General features: G+C 35.4%; 1 protein-coding gene and 1 non-coding gene across 5 annotated transcripts in view; one reads left to right on the top strand and one right to left on the bottom strand.

Moving 5' to 3' along the window:
* Positions 1–18,637, bottom strand: part of LOC146406061 (uncharacterized) — a 171,314-nt gene that overhangs the window by 72,112 nt on the left and 80,565 nt on the right. For 2 of the 4 annotated variants that reach the window (XR_014805017.1, XR_014805018.1), the window contains 2 exons: positions 17,187–17,254; positions 15,934–15,995 (listed from right to left, as the gene is read on the bottom strand). Coding sequence is in view for 2 of the 4 variants with exons in the window: in XM_084958677.1 (XP_084814803.1) it covers positions 15,991–15,995; positions 17,187–17,254 (73 nt within the window). In the remaining 2 variants the exon portion in view is untranslated. Of the gene's footprint in view, positions 1–10,059; positions 15,996–17,186; positions 17,255–18,637 lie in introns of those variants that run through there. The other 2 variants (XM_084958677.1, XM_084958684.1) reach the window with 2 other exon arrangements.
* On the top strand, positions 1,622–1,728 carry LOC146406062 (U6 spliceosomal RNA). The gene has a single exon (XR_014834245.1). It is a non-coding gene; the product is annotated as a U6 spliceosomal RNA (small nuclear RNA).

Consider the following 18,637-nt stretch of genomic DNA (forward strand, 5'->3'; position numbering starts at 1 on the left):
ATTGTAAGGAGGATGGGAAAATTAGGTACCTAATAAAAAAAAAATAACATTAACTCAACTTACATATTGTGTAATAATTAACATATTCTCTATCACAGACTTTAAAAGAGGCTAAAGGTACTAAATTCCTAAAGGAATTTTTTTTTCTTTTTAGGGCTCAACCTATGGCATATGGAAGTTCCCAGGCTAGTGGTTAAATCAGAGCTTCAGCTGTCAGCCTCTACCGCGGCCACAGCAGCGGCAGATCCAAGCAGCATCTACAACCTATACCACAGCTCATGGCAAAACGGATCCTTAACCCACTGAGCAAGGCCAGGGATTAAACCTGCATCCTTAGGGATACTGGTCAGGTTCATTACCATTGAGCCACCACAGGAACTCCTCTAAGAGAAAAATTTTATATCTTAATGATCTTAAAGAAAGATTTTTATGGTATAATAATACATAAGGGAAAATTTTATAAGCTAGTCTTGATCAAAATTAAGATTTTATGTTCTTCAAATGACAGGTTTAGAGAAAAATAAAAAGTTAAAAGAGAATTGGAGAAAATATTTTGAAAACACTTGATGAAAGGACTTACATCCAGAATACAAGGAAGGCTTACAACTCAATTATGACAAACAGCCTGATTTTTAAATGAACAAAAGATTTGGAGGGGGGAAAAAAAATTCTAAAGAAGAAAAGCTACTACATACCCACTAGAATCACTAAAATTTTGAAGTTTGACCATGCCAAGTGTTGACAAGGAGGTGGAAGAATTGAAACCGGCATAGAGGGAACATAATATGTTACCATCGCTTCAGAAAAGTTTCATAGTTTCTTTAAAAGTTACCACATGAAGGAAAAGGTAACTTTACAATGGAGGAAGCTGATAAACACTACATCAGTTGTGTATCAACGTTAATTTTAACATCATCAGTGATAAATTACATTGATAGCATATATCCTTGATATGATGTGATGAGAATGCATATTAATTCTATCACCCTTTATCCAAGAAACATAGGCCCCTGTCTAATTATGAGTAAATCACCAGATAAACCCAAATTGAAAGACATTCAACAAAATGCCTAATGAGTAGTATGCCTCAGAATGGTTTAGGTTATCAAAAACAAGGAAAGTCTGAGAAACTGTCACACTCTGGAGAAGTCCAAGAATGATTGCTGTCTATAGTGTGGCATCCTAGATAGGATCCTGGAACAGAATAAGAACATTAGCTAAAAACTAAGTAAATTACAATAAAGGATTTATTTTAGAGAAAAACAATGCATAAATATTCTTCATTCTTTGTGACGTGTACCACAGTTATGCACTATATGAAAAATACACAACTTAGAATAGATTTACAAGGAGATCCTGCTGCGTAGCATTGAGAACTATGTCTAGATACTCATGTTGCAACAGAACAAAGGGTGGGGAAAAAATGTATACATGTAAGGATAACTTGATCCCCTTGCTGTACAGTGGGAAAATAAAATTTAAAAAATAAATAAATAATAAGTAAATAAATATTTTGAAAAAAAAAGAAAAAGAAAAAGGCTTCAGTGCAGTATATATAGGAGCCCTCTCTACTATCTTTTCCACTTTTATATAAATCTGAAATTAAAATAAAAACTTTACTGTGCTCAATTCAGCAGCACGTATACTAAAACTGAAATGATATGGAGTTAATTAGCATGGCCCCTGCACAAGGATGACATGCAAATTTGTGGAGTGTTCCATATTTTTAACCAAAAAAAACCCCTGCAATGAGGTATCACCTCACACCAGTCAGAATGGCCATCATCAAAATCTCTACAAACAATAAATGCTGCAGAGGGTGTGAAGAAAAAGAAACCCTCCTACATTGTTGATAGAAATGTAGGTTGGTGCAACCACTGTGGAGAGCAGTATGGAGTTTCCTTTAAAAACTAAAAATAGAGCTACCATATGATCCAGCATCCCACTCCTGGGCATGTACCCAAAGAAAACCATAGTTTAAAAGGATACATGCATGCCAGTGTTCATTGCAGCACTATTTATAATAGCCAAATCAAGGAAGAAGCCTAAATTTTCCTCAAGATAAAGAAGATGTGCTACAATTATATTATTCAGCTATGAAATAGAATGAAATAATGCCATTTGTGGCAACATGGATGGACCTGGAGATTATCATACTAAGTGATATAGGTCAGACAGAGAAAGATAAATATCATATGAGATCATTCACATGGGCAATCTAACAAAAAAATGATACAAAAGAACCATGTTGCAACAGAACAAAGGGTGGGGAAAAATGTAATTGTAATGTATACATGTAAGGATAACTTGATCCCCTTGCCGTACAGTGGGAAAATAAAATAAAATAAATAAATAATAGTGCAGAAGTGAAAAAAAAAAGAATTTATTCACAAAACAGTAACAGACTCAAAGATTTCAAAACCACACTTATGGTTTCCAAAGGGGAAACACAGGGGAGGGATGGATTGGGAGGTTGGGATTGGCATATATACACTACTATATATAAAATTGGTGCATATCAAGGACTTACTATATGGTACAGGGAAATCTATTCTTTACTCTGTGCTAGCTTACATGGGAAGAGAATCTGAAAAAGAATGGATATATATGTATAGGCATGGTTGATTCGCTTTGCTGTATACCTGAAACTAACACAACTTTGTAAGTCAACTTTACTCCAATAAAATTTATAAATAATAAATAAATAAAAGAATGCTCAGCTATAGTAGATGCTTGATAAATATATGGAATAAATAAATGAATAAATAGAAAAAAAAAACCTTATTAAATATAAAAGTTACCTTATGACCGAGCCCTTTAATTCTCATGTATTTATCAAAGGGAAATAAAAGCACATGTCTAAAGAAGGCCTTGTATATAAACATTCATAGCATCTTTATTTCTAATAGCCAAAAACTGGAATGAAACCAAATATCCATCAAAAAGTGACTTATGAAAACACTGTATTTTATCTATACAAAACCATTTAGCAATCCAAGGAATGTAATATTGATATTTACAACATGTATCTAGACTTCTAAAAAAAGGACTATGTATTTCATAATTTCATTTATTTAAAATTCTAGAAAATTCAAAGTAATCTATAATGACATAAAGGAAACCATTTGAGCAGGGGATGAGAGACAGATTACACAGGGTTACAACAAAATTTTAAGGGTGATGCAAATATTTATTACCTTGATGGTGGTGATATTTTCATTAATGTCAAAACTCATCAAACAATATACAGTAGATAAAGTTTATTTATCTATTAATTATACCTTAATAAAGCCATAAACAATAAAAGAGGCAATGAGTACTGCTTATTTTGTCTTTGTCTTCTATATTCCTTCCCTTGATGATTGTAATAAACTGAGTAATCCTCCAAAGATATCAGGTCCTAATCCCTGGGTCCTGAGAATGTTACTTTATTTGGGGGGGGGGAAGTCCCCACAGATGTGATTAAATACCTTTATGTAGGCAGATTAGCCTGAATTACCCTGTGGGTCTTAAATGTCATCACATACACCCATGTATGAGGGAGGCAGAAGGAGACTGTCAAACAGAAGAGGAAGAGCTAGTGTGGCCATAAAGGTAGAGTTTGGGAGAGACTGGGCTTCAAGCCAAGAAATGAGAAGTTGAAAGAAGCAAGGAGCAAGCACCCAGTATCCTCCAAAGGAAGAGCATCTTGACCACAGCCTATTTTATTCTGAGAAACTGATTTAGGACTCCTGGTCTCCAGAACAAGAATAGTTGTCTGTTATTCTTAGCCATCAGATTTGTAATAATTTGTTGAAGCAACCACAGGAAACTCAGATAATTATCTAATCCATTCCCAAGGATTTAAATACACTTTTCAATTCAGAAAAGATTTTTTTTTCTGCTATTATGTCATAGCTGTTTTTAAATCTCCTTTCTAGCCATCTCTTCTAAATTTAAATCATGAAATCCAGTTATCAACTTGATATCTTCCCTTGGAAAATTTCAATATTTCCAAAGTTGAACATCTTTTCCCTAAAATGTGCTCTCTGATCAGCTTTCCCATCTCAGTTTATACCAAATCTGTCCCTCCAATTGCCAGAAATATTACTGGCATCATAAACTCTGATTTTCTTCTTGCCACCAACTCCCAATGTGTTGTGGGATCAGGTTAGCTTTACCTTCAAAATATATGCAGAATCTGGACCACATATTATCATACATATCTACCTCTACTACTAATTTGGTTAAGTCATCCCTATCTTTTATTGGCATTAGAGAAATAGCCTACAGCTCTCACCTTCTACCCTTGCTCTTCCCTAGTCACTTGGGATTAGTTACCCTGTTAACACATGTATAAGATTAGGGCCACTCATTTGCCTAGAACAATTCTCCATTGAACTCAAAGTAGATGTCTCTACAGGGCCATTTAGCTAGCCCTCTTTCATCTACACTCCCACCACTTTCCTAACCTCACCACTCTTTTTTTTTTTTAAACTCAAATAAATTTATCATATCTGTAGTTGTATAATGATCAAAACAATCTGATTTCACAGGATTTCCATCCCACAGCCCAAGCACATCCCCCCAAACTGTCTCCTCCAGAGACCATAAATTTTCAATGTCTGTGAGTCAGTATCTGTTCTGCAAAGAAGTTCAGTCTGTCCTTTTTTCAGATTCCACATGTCAGTGAAAGCATTTGATGTTGGTGTCTCATTGTATGGCTGACTTCACTTAGCATAATAATTTCTAGATTCCATCCATGTTGCTAAAAATGCCAGTGTTTCGTTCCTTTTCAATGGCTGAGTAATATTCCATTGTGTATATGTACCACATCTTCTTGATCCACTCCTCTGTCGATGGACATTTAGGTTGTTTCCATGTTTTGGCTATTGTAAATAGTGCTGCAATGAACATTGGAGTATATGTGTCTTTGCGAGTCACGGTTTTCTCTGGATTGATGCCCAGGAGTGGGATTGCTGGATCAAATGGTAGTCCTATTTTTAGTTTTCTGAGGAATCTCCATACTGCTTTCCACAGTGGTTGCACCAATTTACAATCCCACCAAGAGTGTACTAGGGTTCTTTTTTCTCCACACCCTCTCCAGCACTTATTGTTTGTAGACTTTTGGATGATGGCCATTGTGGCTGGTGTAAGGTGGTACCTCAGAGTGGTTTTGATTTGCATTTCTCTAATGATGAGTGATGTTGAAAATCTTTTCATGTGCTTTTTGGCCATCTGTATGTCTTCTTTGGAGAACTGTCTCTTTAGATCTCCTCCTCACCACTCTTCTATCCCTCACCTACTCCATTTCAGTCACACTGGCCTCCTGGTTGACCTCAAATGCCTTGCCCTAGAGTCTTTGCCCTGACTATTCCTTTCACCTGGAATGCTCTTCTCCAAAATGGATTTCCAAGTCTGTGCTCAAATGTCAAACTCTCAGTGCAGTCTGTCCACGTGACTCTGCTTAATTAAAGCAAACACCCCCACAACTGTCTTGCACTGTTCTCCTTACCCTGCTCTATTTTTTCTTTTCCCATAATATTTATAACCTTTTTATAAACTATATAATTTATTATTTATTTTTCATTGTCTCACTGATACTGAAATTTATGCTCTTTGAATATGAATTTTTTTCTCTTGTTTTCATTGATGTGCCCCAAGCATACAGAACAATGCCTGCTTCAGACTAGGCACTCAAAAACTTACTGAATAACTTAATAAAACAATGAATTAACATTAAAGTTAAGTCCTGTTCTCTGTAATTTACTCTCACTTGAATTAAGTAATATGACAAATGCAGGATCTGACAATATTTTCTTGATTGGAACTTATAAGAAATTAATTTTGCTATTGTTCTGGTCAGTTTATATACAAAAGACACTATCTTATTAATGCAATGTCATTCTTATGGATGCCACCTCAAATTGGGTAGAAAGAAAATAAATTCACCTCTATGTTACTAAATCATTTGGAACCCAATTCTCTTTAAACTTTTGTAAACTATGCAACATTTTCAAAATAGTTAATTCTTTGAAGTTAGAAGAGTGAAATAAGAACTTGCTAAAGAGTAGTCTGAGCACCTGAAACAATCAATAAACTTCCAAAAAAGTTTTCATTAACTGAAAGAAGTAGCCTAAAAGATAAGAAAATTTTTTGACCTCTTAAACAATTGTATAAGTATTTAGTCCAAATACTTTGCTAAAAACTAAATTCCCACAGCAAGAACTACTGCAAAATAAGTGTTTTTATGACAGTGAGAAATAGTTCTGTATTCTGACAAGTACATTAGGAACAAAAAAAGACAGCAGAACACAGTATAATTCTTTTAAAATTCTATACTAGTTTAATATGAAATTATTAGACATCTATAAATATTTTTCTGCTTTTGAAGCACCAGACATCATTAAAAGTTGCAAGACTGAATGGCATACTCTTTTCCACTGCCATTGGGTTTTTATATGCAATTACTAAAATTGCTTTGTAAGCCAAAGGACTATGGGGGCATGATAATTCCTTTATAACTTAGGTTACTATCACTGGAGATTCTAGGATACGAAAGTTTCCTCAAGATTTTGGATGAGAAATATAAATCATATTTGTACTTCTCTCTGTACTGCATGGTACCTACAGGTAGGTTGATATTTAATATTTATTAAACAATGATTGGATAAGAGTAGTTACCTTGACATACACCTGAATTTGCTTTAGGTTGTTCTACTTCAGCTGCCATTCCCATTAGCATAATGATTAATCCCATCCACATCCCTTCTATTTTTAGGGGCTCAAGTTGTAATTCTGTTTGATCAAACATATACCAGCAATTACAGTAAATGGCTGTATTCATTTATACCAGTAATTTTATACACTGATCTGTCCATATTAAATAAGGTACCATCTCAGTATTGAGATTTCAATAAATTTTAGGACACACAGATGTACTGTAATTAAAAGTAGAAGTAGTATTTCTTATTATTTGATCACATGGTATTCAATTCAAGGTCTTTTATATCCAAGGATGAAAATTCCAAAAAGATGATATACATTGCTTAGTGTACTAGGTTGAATAGTATCTATCAAAATTTCATGTCTTTTCTGGAACCTCAGAATTAGAACTTAGCTTAAAATAAAGCCTCGGCAGTTGAAGTTAATTCAGTTAATATAAGTTCATACAGGAGTGGGATGGGCCTTTATCCAATGTGAGTGCTGTCCTCATAAGAAGGAAAAGAAACAGAGAGACAGAGAGATACAGAGGGAAGAGAGTCATGTGACGTTGAAGGCAGAGTTTGGAGTGATTGACAGCTACAAGTTAAGAGAACAGCAGGAACTGCCTGCAACCAGCAGAAGCTAGGACAAGGAAAAGTTCCTCCCCTGGAACTTCAGAAAAAGCACAGCCTTGCCAACACCTTCGTTTCAGATTTCCAGGCTTTGGAACGAAGAGAGAATAAATGTCTGTGATTTTAAGCTACCCAATTTGTGATTACTTTGTTAAAGCAGCCCCAAGGAACAAATACACTTAGTTGTGCTCAATGTATGTGTCATATGAAAATCGATAATTTTCACTGTCACTTCACCCCTTTTCCCAATCCCCACACCACTGCACCACTGGATAAAAAACTGGATGCTTTAATAGTCTTCTGTTACAAGAAATACAGCACAAATTTTGGATATGACTACATTTCAGGTTGTATGTCTGGTCACTTCAAATCTGAGACAGTGAGGGTACTTACTTTATTTAAAAAAAAATCTTTATATATAAAAGATCACATATATACATATTCATATGAAAATAATTCTAATTCAAACTGAAAAACAGAAATACTTGAAAAGTATACCCTTCCTTTTGAGGATTTGTTACTCAGAGATTGAGCCTCTCTGAAGGTGATCCGTGAAAAATAAAACAGCTTAAAAATGGGAAACTGCAATTTTGGACTCGGGTTTTAATGCAGAACAAATTAGTTTTCATATTAAGAAAGTAATATACATCTGTATATTGTCTTCATATTTTTCAAATGCAATTTGTTTCACCCTCTCATATGATGCAGGCTCCCCACATGGTTTCCTCCCTCCTCGCAAAAAACCATATTTTCAGTCTAGAAAACTCCCTCTTTACCCCAAAATACATATTTTAACCTAGAAAACTGGATTTAAAAAAGATGAGTAAAATATGTTGCAGATATTATCTTGGCTATGCAAATGTCTTCTCTATACACCCACTCCTTGAGAAATAATACATGGAAAAGGAATTCTATTCTAATAAGATAAATGGGATATATATTTTGTTGTTTTTAAGAAACATTGAAGGAGTTCCCATCATGGCGCAGTGGTTAACGAATCCGACTAAGAACCATGAGGTTTCAGTTCGATCCCTGGCCCTGCTCAGTGGGTTAAGGATCCGGCGTTGCCGTGAGCTGTGGTGTAGGTTTCAGACGTGGCTCAGATCCTGCATTGCTGTGGCTGTGGCATAGGCCGGTGGCTACAGCTCTGATTAGACCCCTAGCCTGGGAACCTCCATATGCCGAGGGAAGTGGCCCTAGAAAAGGAAAAAAGAAAAAAAAAAAAAAAGAAACATTGAACAAAAAGCATTTGTTTTTTGCTCTAACAAGACCAGAAACATTGATTTCTCCAACACTCCATCCAGAAGATCACCCTACTGGAGAATTTACAGGCCATAGAGAAGTTGGACGATTACATCTATGGCCACTATTTGCATTATTTTATTAGCTGATACCTAATTTCCTTCCAAGTTATCTCTGGTTATGCAGGAGATAGCATTTCTGTTGTCCTTCTTTATCCATAGGTACATATTTTGAATTTCTCTGTGATTAAAACACAAAACAGCATTTGTTTACATACCTATGTGCATTTTCACCTTAGCAGATTGCTTGTCTCTATTGCTTCTCTGAAGTCTGTAAGAAGAAGCACTGGGACATCCTAAAGAGTAGATGAGAGTGAACTGACTGAGACCTAATGGTCTAGGGCAGCTGATGGGCATAAAGAAGAAAGGTATCCACATTGTCATTCTATATTACAATCATTTTCCTTTGTTATTTTCACCCATGGATAGCATTCAGTTAATACTCCGAAATGATTTTTTAAACTTTTAACACAATGATCCAGTAATTACATGAACATCTTCTGTTCTTATGTTAATCACTTCTTAAGTGATTTTAAAGTATGTTGAATATCAAGGTGTACTTGACCATGTCTTCGGTTGCCCCTATTTGACAGAATGAATGTGGACATGTAATGACAAATTCATGGTCATATAATTCATGCTTTTCTGATTTCCCTCTGATTATACATAACTTTCTCTTATATTTTTAAAAAATAATCCTGAAATGAAACTAGTGCTGTGTACAATTCCTTCCATTAGAATGTATTCTAAAGTCAGACCAAAAAGATTGCACTGAATTAAGTTGTTTTTTTTGTTTGTTTGTTTGTTTGTTTTTGTCTTTTTGCTTTTTCCAGGGCCGCTCCTATGGCATATGGAGATTCCTAGGCTAGGGGTCTAATCAGTGCTGGAGCTGCTGGCCTACGCCAGAGCCACAGCAATGCGGGGTCTGAGCCACGTCTGTGACCTACACCACAGCTCATGGCAAAGCCGGATCCTTAACCCACTGAGCAAGGCCAGGGATCGAACCCACAACCTCATGGTTCCTAGTCAGATTCGTTAACCGCTGAGCCACGACGGGAACTCCTGAATTAAGTTTTTATTTCAGTTACAAATTTGAGTATGGCTATAAGTTAAGTGAAGGAATACATGTGAAAGTGCTTTGCATACTCTAACGTACTATAAAAAGGTTGGTTGTAATAAATAACAAACTATATTCAAACTGGACTTTAAGAAAAAGAGTCTTTGTGACATGTCCCTTTATTATCAGTAATTTTTAGTATTTTGATGTTCATAAACATTAACTGAGTGAATTGACATGTTATGAATATCAAGTTAACTAAAAAACTGGCCTATTAAGTGTGGGCTTTATTTTAGTTGATGCAAAGCATTTGATCTGATATATTTCCTTTGTAAAGCCTGCTAGGAGGCTTTTTATAGAAAAAGCAATTCTTTTTATAGAAATATTTTTGTTTTAAATGTTGAACCACTCTCTTATGCAATAGAACTTTATGTCTTTAGGTGTTAGAGAGGAAATTTAGGAAATGTTGGATATGGTATTCTGTATTTTCTTTCTTTTTTTCTTTTTAATGGCTGTGCCTGTGGCAAATGGAAGTTCCCAGGACATAGATTGAATCCAAGCCACAGCTATGGCAATGCTGATTCCTTTAACCCACTTCACCAGGCCGGGTATCAAACCTCTGCCTCCATAGCAACCTCCACCACAGTCAGATTCTTAACCCACTGCACCACAATGGGAACTCCAGTATTCTGTATCTGCAAGCCCTTTAGCTATTTGTAAGTTATATTTGCCTTAAATGAGCTTTTCTTTTATGCTGAAGTATAAAATAAATATATGTTAAAGTTTTTTTCTAGAGAAAATTATAATACAATTGTCTGGCCATATATGTATATTGTGTATGTGTACATCAGTCTAGGAGTTAAAAAATCTTGACTTAATGACAATAAGTATACACACGGAAAGGATTAATCCAACCATTTCTATCAGCCCATAATTTCAAAATATAAAATATCCCATAACTTCAAAATATACAAGGATAACATACTTGCATATTTTGGAGATTAATCTCTCGTCAGTTACTTGGTTTGCAAAGATTTTCTCCCATTCTGTGGGTTGTCTTTTCATTTTGTTATGATTTCCTTTGCTGTGAAAAAGCCTTTAAGCTTAATTAGGCCCTATTTCTCTAAAGACAGACAGATGGCCAAAACCATGAAAAGATGCTCAACAACACTAATTATTAGAGAAATGAAAATCAAAAGTACAGTGAAGTATCACCTTAAACCAGTAAAAATGGCCATTATCAAAAAGTCTACAAATAATAAATGCTGAAAATGGTGCAGAGAAAAGGGAAATAATGTTGGTGGGAATGTAAACTGGTACAACCACTATGGAGAATAATATGCGGGCTTTTTAAAAAACTAAGAATACTACTACCGTGTGATCCAGGAATCTCACTCCTGGCCATCTATTCAGAGAAAACCATAATTAGAAAGGATACACACATCCTAAAGTTCATTGCAGCACTATTTACAATAGCCAAGACATGGAAGCAACCTAAATGTCCATCAACTGAGGAATGGATGAAGAAGATATGGTACAGATACATGATGGAACATATAAAGCCATTAAAAAGAATAAAATAAATGCCATTTGCAACAACGTGGATGGACACATAGATTATCATACTAAGTGAGGTAAGTCAGACAGAAATAAACAAATATATGAGATCACTTACATGTGGAATCTAATAAAAATGATATAAAATAACTTATTTATAAAACAAACTCACAGACTTTGAAATCAAACTTATGGTTACCATAGGAGAAACTGGTGGAGAGGGTAAATTAGGAGGATGAAAATAACATATACACACTACTGTATATAAAATAGATAATTAGGAGCAGAGTCCACTGGGCTCTGATTTCAGGAAGCATGGTGCAATGTGCCTTTGGTCAACTGATCCATGACAAAGGAGGCAAGAATATGCAATAGAGAAAAAAGACAGTTCCTTCAGTAAGTGGTGCTGGCAAAACTGGTCAGCTACATGTAAAAGAATGAAATTAGAACACTCTCTAACACGATATACAAAAACAAACTCAAAATGGATTAAAGACCTAAATATAAGACCAGACCTATACAATTCTTCGAGGAAAACATAGGCTGAACTAATTCTCTGATATAAACCTGCAGCAGTATCTTCTCAGATCCACCTCCTAGAGTAGTTACAATAAAAACAAAAGTAAATGAAGGGGACCCAATTAAACTTAAAAGTTTTTGCCCAGAAAACTAAACCTTCAACAAAACAAAAAAGACAACCTACAGAATGGGAGAAAATATTTGCAAATGAAGCTAATGACAAAGAATTAATCTCCAAAACATATAAATAATTCCTGTAGCTCAATATCAAAAAACAAATAACCCCACCAAAAAATGTACATACTATCTAAACAGATATTTCCCCAAAGAAGACATATAGATGGCCAAAAAATGCATGAAAAGATGTTCAACATCACTAATTATTAGGGAAATACAAATCAAAACTGCTGTGATGTACCACTTTACATCAACCAGAATGGCCATCACCAAAAATTCTACAAACAGTAAACACTGGAGAGATTGTGGAGAAAAGGTAACCCCCTTACACGGCTCGTGAGAATGTAAATTGGTGCCACCACTATGGAAAACAGCATGGAGGTTCCTCAAAAAACAAAAAATAGAATTACCATATGATCCAAGAATCCCACTCCTGGGCATCTATCTGGAGAAAACAATGACTCAAAAAGATACATGTCCCTCAACGTTCATTGAAACACAATATATGACAGACAAGCCATGGAAACAATCTAAATGTCCATTGTTGGAGGAGTGGATAAAAAGCATGTGGTGCATATATACAACGGAATATTACTCGGCCATTAAAAAAGAATGAAATAATGGCATTTGCAGCAACATGGATGGCCCTGGAAATTATCATACTAAGTGAACTTGGTCAGGGAGAGACAAATATTGTATGCTATCACTTATATGTGGAATCTTAAAAAAAGGATACAAATGAACTTATAGTCAGAAAAGACAAACTCAATGTATGTCTGAAAACAAATATATGGTTACCAAAGGGGACAGGTGAGCAGGGGAGGGATGGATTGGGGATTTGGAATTTGCATATGTACACTATTATACATGGAATGGATAGTCAATAGGGACCTGTTGTATATCACAGGGAACTCTACCAAACATTCTGGGATAAACTATATGAGAGAAGAATCTGACAGGGAATGGATATATTCATGTGTGTAACTGAGTCACTCTATTGTACGGCAGAAATTATCACAACATTGTAAATCGAGTATATTTCAACAAACTTTAAAAAATGGAAAAAATAAAATAAAATAATTAAAAAGTACCTGTAGCACAAGTAAATCTACTCAATAATCTACAATAACTATATGGGAAAAAACAATGAATATATATGTATAATTGATTCACTTTTCTTTACACCCGAAACTAAGTTTTTTTAAAAAAAGAAAAGAAAAAAAGGATATCATATTACTGAAGAAATGTTTAATGATTTTGTATTTGGAAACCTCAAACATATTATTTATTTATCCACATGATGTTATTTTAAATGTAATAAATATGCTTTAATCAGCTGCAATCAGCACTTGAGTATCTCTGAGAAGTTTGAATATGCCCTTATAAGCAAGTAATCACCAGTGGGTATTTTAGGAGACAAAGTCACTGTGTTTAGCCACTGAAGATGATTTAACCCATGTCCCCTGAAAGGATAACATGTATAGTGCTTTGTGAGAGGTGAAATAAAATTTTATCTCAATTAAATTGTTCCCCTTTTGCCTCAGGCAGCCCCTGTGTTAACTCTCCTAAAATACTCACTATATTTATTTAGATAAGATCACACACAATAGTTAATTCATTGGCGTTGATAACCATATAGCAAGCAATTATTATAAAGTGAAAAATTCCCGGGCACTGTTTTACAATATTATAAATTTGATTTCTAAAGTACATGTTTTAAACACAGAAAAATGTTTATTTCAATATTATACAATTTAGGACTTAATTAGTATACGGTTAGATTCATCCTGAATTGCACGCTAATTTGATGGAAACCACACTGTTATAAACTTTTTAAATTTCACAAACCAGGAGAGATTTGACTATTTTTAAAAAGTTGGGATTACTCCAAGGGAAAAGTAGTGTCTAGAACAAGCCCAGTTTTCTACATTAGGCTCTAGCCATTAATCACCTACAAAGCTGACAGTAGCAGTTCTCATTTGATTTCTTCCTATCCAATGGACATGATGATTTGCAAAGGTTAAACTGAATCTTGAGCCCTAGCCCTCAGAATTTCATCAGATTCTCCTCCTTTACTGTCAGAACAGTGCATTTTCCAACTAAATAGGTCTCTACCGTGCTTTCTATTTTTAATGTATAGATGATATCCAGCCTTTCCTTTTGTGAGTTACACCTCTTTCCTGTGATCCATAGTCTTCTCTCCTCCCTATAGGTAGAGTTTTATTACCTCCACTGGCTGACTCATGTCTGATCTCCTGATGTCAACTCTGTTTAGACATGGAGATATTATATACTTTATACATGTTCTTACTATATATTTAAAATATCAGCACTTACACATCCATGTCAGCCTGCTTGCTACTTACTGAGCAAATGATATCCCCGCTCAATGTCTGTTTACCAGAGTGTGTTCAATATAGACTCGTCATATGATCTGCAAGATCCTATATGAGAGGATATTGCCAGGACTGACTATAAATTGCTATAGCTTTAAATTAAACTGTAATTAAAGTGTTGTTCACGCACCAACTCTACCTATCATATCAGAAACTTTGACTGGGAAACAAAAGCTTTTTAATCATAATATGTTCCCAGAAATACCTACTATAGCGATTGCAAACACTCACACCAACAAAATACAGAAAATGACTACTGTGTATTAGATATCTGAGGAGCTGTTCCAGGGAGTGAGACTACTGGGGGGAACACATGACTATTAAATTGTTAAGGTTCTTAATCACCTATTGACAATAAGCTATGTGGAGTTATATAAAGTTCTTAAACAGATGAATAATGTGGCAGAATTTATGATTTAGAAGGTTTCCATGGAGAATAGAGAGAGAATGGAAGAATGGAGGGGGAGAAGCTCTTGGAAAAGAGCCTGGAAAAACCTAAGAAGATGGGAAAAAATAGATACCCAGTTCTATGGATGAGATAACAGAGAGAGTTTAGCAGGAAATCTTAGGTAAAGGGATGATTATGCCATGAGATCCAGATTTGAGAGAGTAACTTACTTTAAACTTCCTAAATATGTTTGTGAAGCTATTGATAGTTTCCTTGCCTTTTTTAGAACTAGCTACAAAGAAGCATGTGGCAAAGTCTGCAGCTGGAAGGAGAGAGTAGACCCAGTTCTAACAAGAGAGGCCTGGTAAGGGCAAGGAAACCAGGAAGAGTCTAACCAATTATATTACAAAATACAGGAAGAATAAAAGGAGGAACAGGTATAGGGTGAGGAAGAGGTGGAAAGCAGGTCATCATACAGTTGCTTAGGGATTACATTGAGTTTTAAGTATTGTGGGGTTTTCAGGTTAAAGGGTAGTGGAAAATTGCTGTCTTGAATAAGAAAACCTGGAGAAAAATGAGGATTGGAGGCAATGTGTCAGTAAATGCGTGAGAGTAGAATTTCAAGAAGGGAGAGACAATATTATCTCACGATTTGGAAAGGTTAAATAAGATTAATGCTGAAAATGTACCACTGAATTGAGAATATGGAGGTTATTAGTGATCTTAAATGCTGTTTCAATCACATGGTAGGGTAGAGATTGCATGGATTGTTGGGAGGTGAATAAGTGAATTTCAGTTTCCTTGAGTAGTTTAGCAATGAACATATAGAAAAGAGTTTTCTAACTGGTTGCCCAAGGAGAGTTTCCACATTTTTCTAAAACTTTCTTTTATGCTAAGCTAAGAAAAATAAGTGAAAAGACAGTCTGGTTCCACATGTAAGGAGCTCAAAAGTTGTCACTTCATCCTAACAACAAGTAAAAAGCCAAATAGACTTAAAAAAACAAAAATCAACAGCAGAATGAATATGCGTATGTGTAACACTGAATCACTTTGTTGTACAGCAGAAATTATAACACTATAAATCAACTATACTTCAATAAAACTTTAAAAAATGAAAAAAATATCAACAGCTCCTCTTGCATTCATAAGACAGGAGGACACAAGGCAAACTATTGCTCCCAAGATTGGAGAGACAGACAGGCAAACACAGAAAATCACTTACCAGACTGGAGACCTATGAGCAGGAACTTTTGTGAAATCAGTGCCAGGGCAGGAAGACCTAAACTGTAATTGATAATTGCTGGAGGATCAATGTGGATACTCTGAGAATTTACAACTTTTGGTGTCCCAGTTAGAGGGGTGCCCCACAATACCCTGAGATCTATCTCTAGAAGCTCAACCAGGTTTCCAAAGTAAATATAAGAGAAAAATCCCCCCACACTTCCACTGGGATGAGGGGAAAAGGAACCATTTTGAAATACCCATAAGCACGCTGTTCTTCTCAGAAGGCCCTCTCTCAGGGAAAACTAATTAACCAGAGCCTAACCTAGGGTATTATTAGAACTTAACTAGAGAAGGGGAATACCCAACTTTAGTCAGGCCTCGCCATCTTTCTCCACCTGAGAAGGGAGAAAAAACTGAGAAACACTTGTGAAGTTTACAAATCAGAGGCAGAGGCAAACTAAAAGGTTATCATAGGACTAAAGAATACATCACCTCCCCTCACATTCCCCTACCACATTACTAAAGGTCTATTTTTGAGCAGTTCCTTTCATCCAGAATACCATGTTTGACTATCAAGGAAAAATTACAAGGCATTAAAAAAAAACAATAAAAAATTTTTTAAAGTTAGCACAAGCATTAGAACTAGACATGGCAGGGATTTTTGAAATTATCAGCCCAGGAATTTAAAACAACTATGACTAGCATGCTAAGGGTTTTAACGGATAATGTAGACAGCATGTGAGAACAGATGGTCAGTGTAAGCAGAGAGATGGAAATCCTAGGAAAGAATCTCCCCAAAATGCTAGGGATTACATAAACATGAAATAATGTTGCAGAAATGAAAAATTCCTTGTTGTACTCATTAGACTGGACACAAATGAGGAAAACATCTCTGAGCTGTAGAAAATACCAATAGAAGCCTTCAAAACCAAAAAGCAAAAAGAACAAAGATTGAAAAAAATAAAAGAGAATATCCATGAACTTTGGGATAACCCAAAAGGGTTTTCCATCTGTGTAATGGAAATGCCAGAGGAAAAGAAAGAGATAAAGGAAAAAAGTAAATTTTTGAAGCAATGATGACTGAGAATTTCCCCCAAATTAATGTCAGACACCAAAGCCCAGACCAGGAAGAGAACCCCAGGACACTAAGCTGGATAAATAAGAAAACACTACACTTAGGCATTTTCTGGGAAAAAAAAAAAAAAAAAAAAAAAAAAAAAACTTGGAATGGGGAGAGGGTAAATACTTTACGTATAGCAGAAGAAAGATAAGAACTGACTTCTGACTTTTCAATCCAACTTCTCAAAAACCACAGAGTCCTGCAAACAAGAGGAGAGCAGAGTGAAATATTTTAAGTATTGAGAGGGAAAAACCCCCACAAATCTGGAGTTCTGTGCCCTGTGAAATTATCCTTCAAAAAAAAAGGGGAGTTCCTGCTGTGGCGCAGTGAGTTAAGAATCTGACTACAGCAGCTTAGGTTGTTACGGAGGCATGGGTTTGATCACTGGCCTGACACAGTAGTTTAAAGGATCCAGCATTGCTGCAGCTGCAGCTCAAATGTGATCCCTGACCTGGGCAGTGGGTACAGCTGTTAAAAAAAAAAGTAAAGGAGAAATAAAGACTCTCTCAGACAAAAAATAAAAATAAAAAATGAGGGACTTTTTGCCAGTAGACCAGCAAATGTTAAGAAATGTTTAGAAGTTCTGTACAGAGGAGAACAATATAGATAAAGAAAGAGCATTGAAGAAGAAATAAGTAAAGGCACAATAAAAATTTGTCATTGTTCATTGTCTAACAGATCATTTTTGTTGAAATGATAAAAATTAAATAAAATTAATAATAAATAAAACCCTACAAAATAAGAGCAACATTTTTATTATAAATGCTTATGTATATACATGCTTATGCATGCTTACATAATTGAAATTGATGACAACAGTGACACAAGAGATAAGAGAAGAAATTAGTATTATTTTGTAATTATAACATATTCGCACTACCTATGAAGTGATATCTTGTTATTTAAAAGTGGACTTAGATTAATTGTAAATGTGTAGTACAAATTCTAGAGCAAATATTTAAAAAGTTAAAAAAATTGTAAAACTGATATGCTAAGGAGAGAAAATGTAATCATATAAAATGCTCAATTGAAACCATGAAATGTAGGGGGAAAAAAGTAGAAGACAAAAATAGCAACAAAGAACAAATGCAGGGAGTTCCTGTTGCTGTGCAGCAGGTTAAGGATTTGGTATTGTCTCTACAGTGGCTGGGGTCACTGGCTCAGAGCAGTGGGTTAAAGATCCAGCATTGCCCCAGCTATGGCGTAGGTTGAAGATGCAGACTGGATTTGATTGCTGGCCCAGAAACTTCGGCATGCTGCCAGTGTGGGGAAAAAAAAAAAAAGAACAAAGACAACAAATAGAAAACAGTAATGGATATAGTGCATATTAATTAAACCATATCAATAATTATTTTTAATGTCAATGGTCTAAATGCACCAATTAAAAGAAATTATTGGGATGGATCAAAAATACCCAACCAGTAGTTCCCGTTTTGGCTCAGTGGGTTAAAAACCCAACATAGTGTCCCTGAGGATATGAGTTCAATCCCTGGCCTCGCTTAGTGGGTTAAGGCTCCAGCATTGCCCACTGTGGCATAGGTCACAGATGTGGCATTGCTGTGGCTGTGGCGTAGGCCACCAG

Source organism: Sus scrofa, chromosome 1, assembly GCF_054392235.1.
Source record: "Sus scrofa isolate SSC_HxYL_T2T_F1_AM1 chromosome 1, Sscrofa_HxYL_maternal_Yorkshire_Landrace_v2.0, whole genome shotgun sequence".
Taxonomy (NCBI): Eukaryota; Metazoa; Chordata; class Mammalia; order Artiodactyla; family Suidae; genus Sus; species Sus scrofa.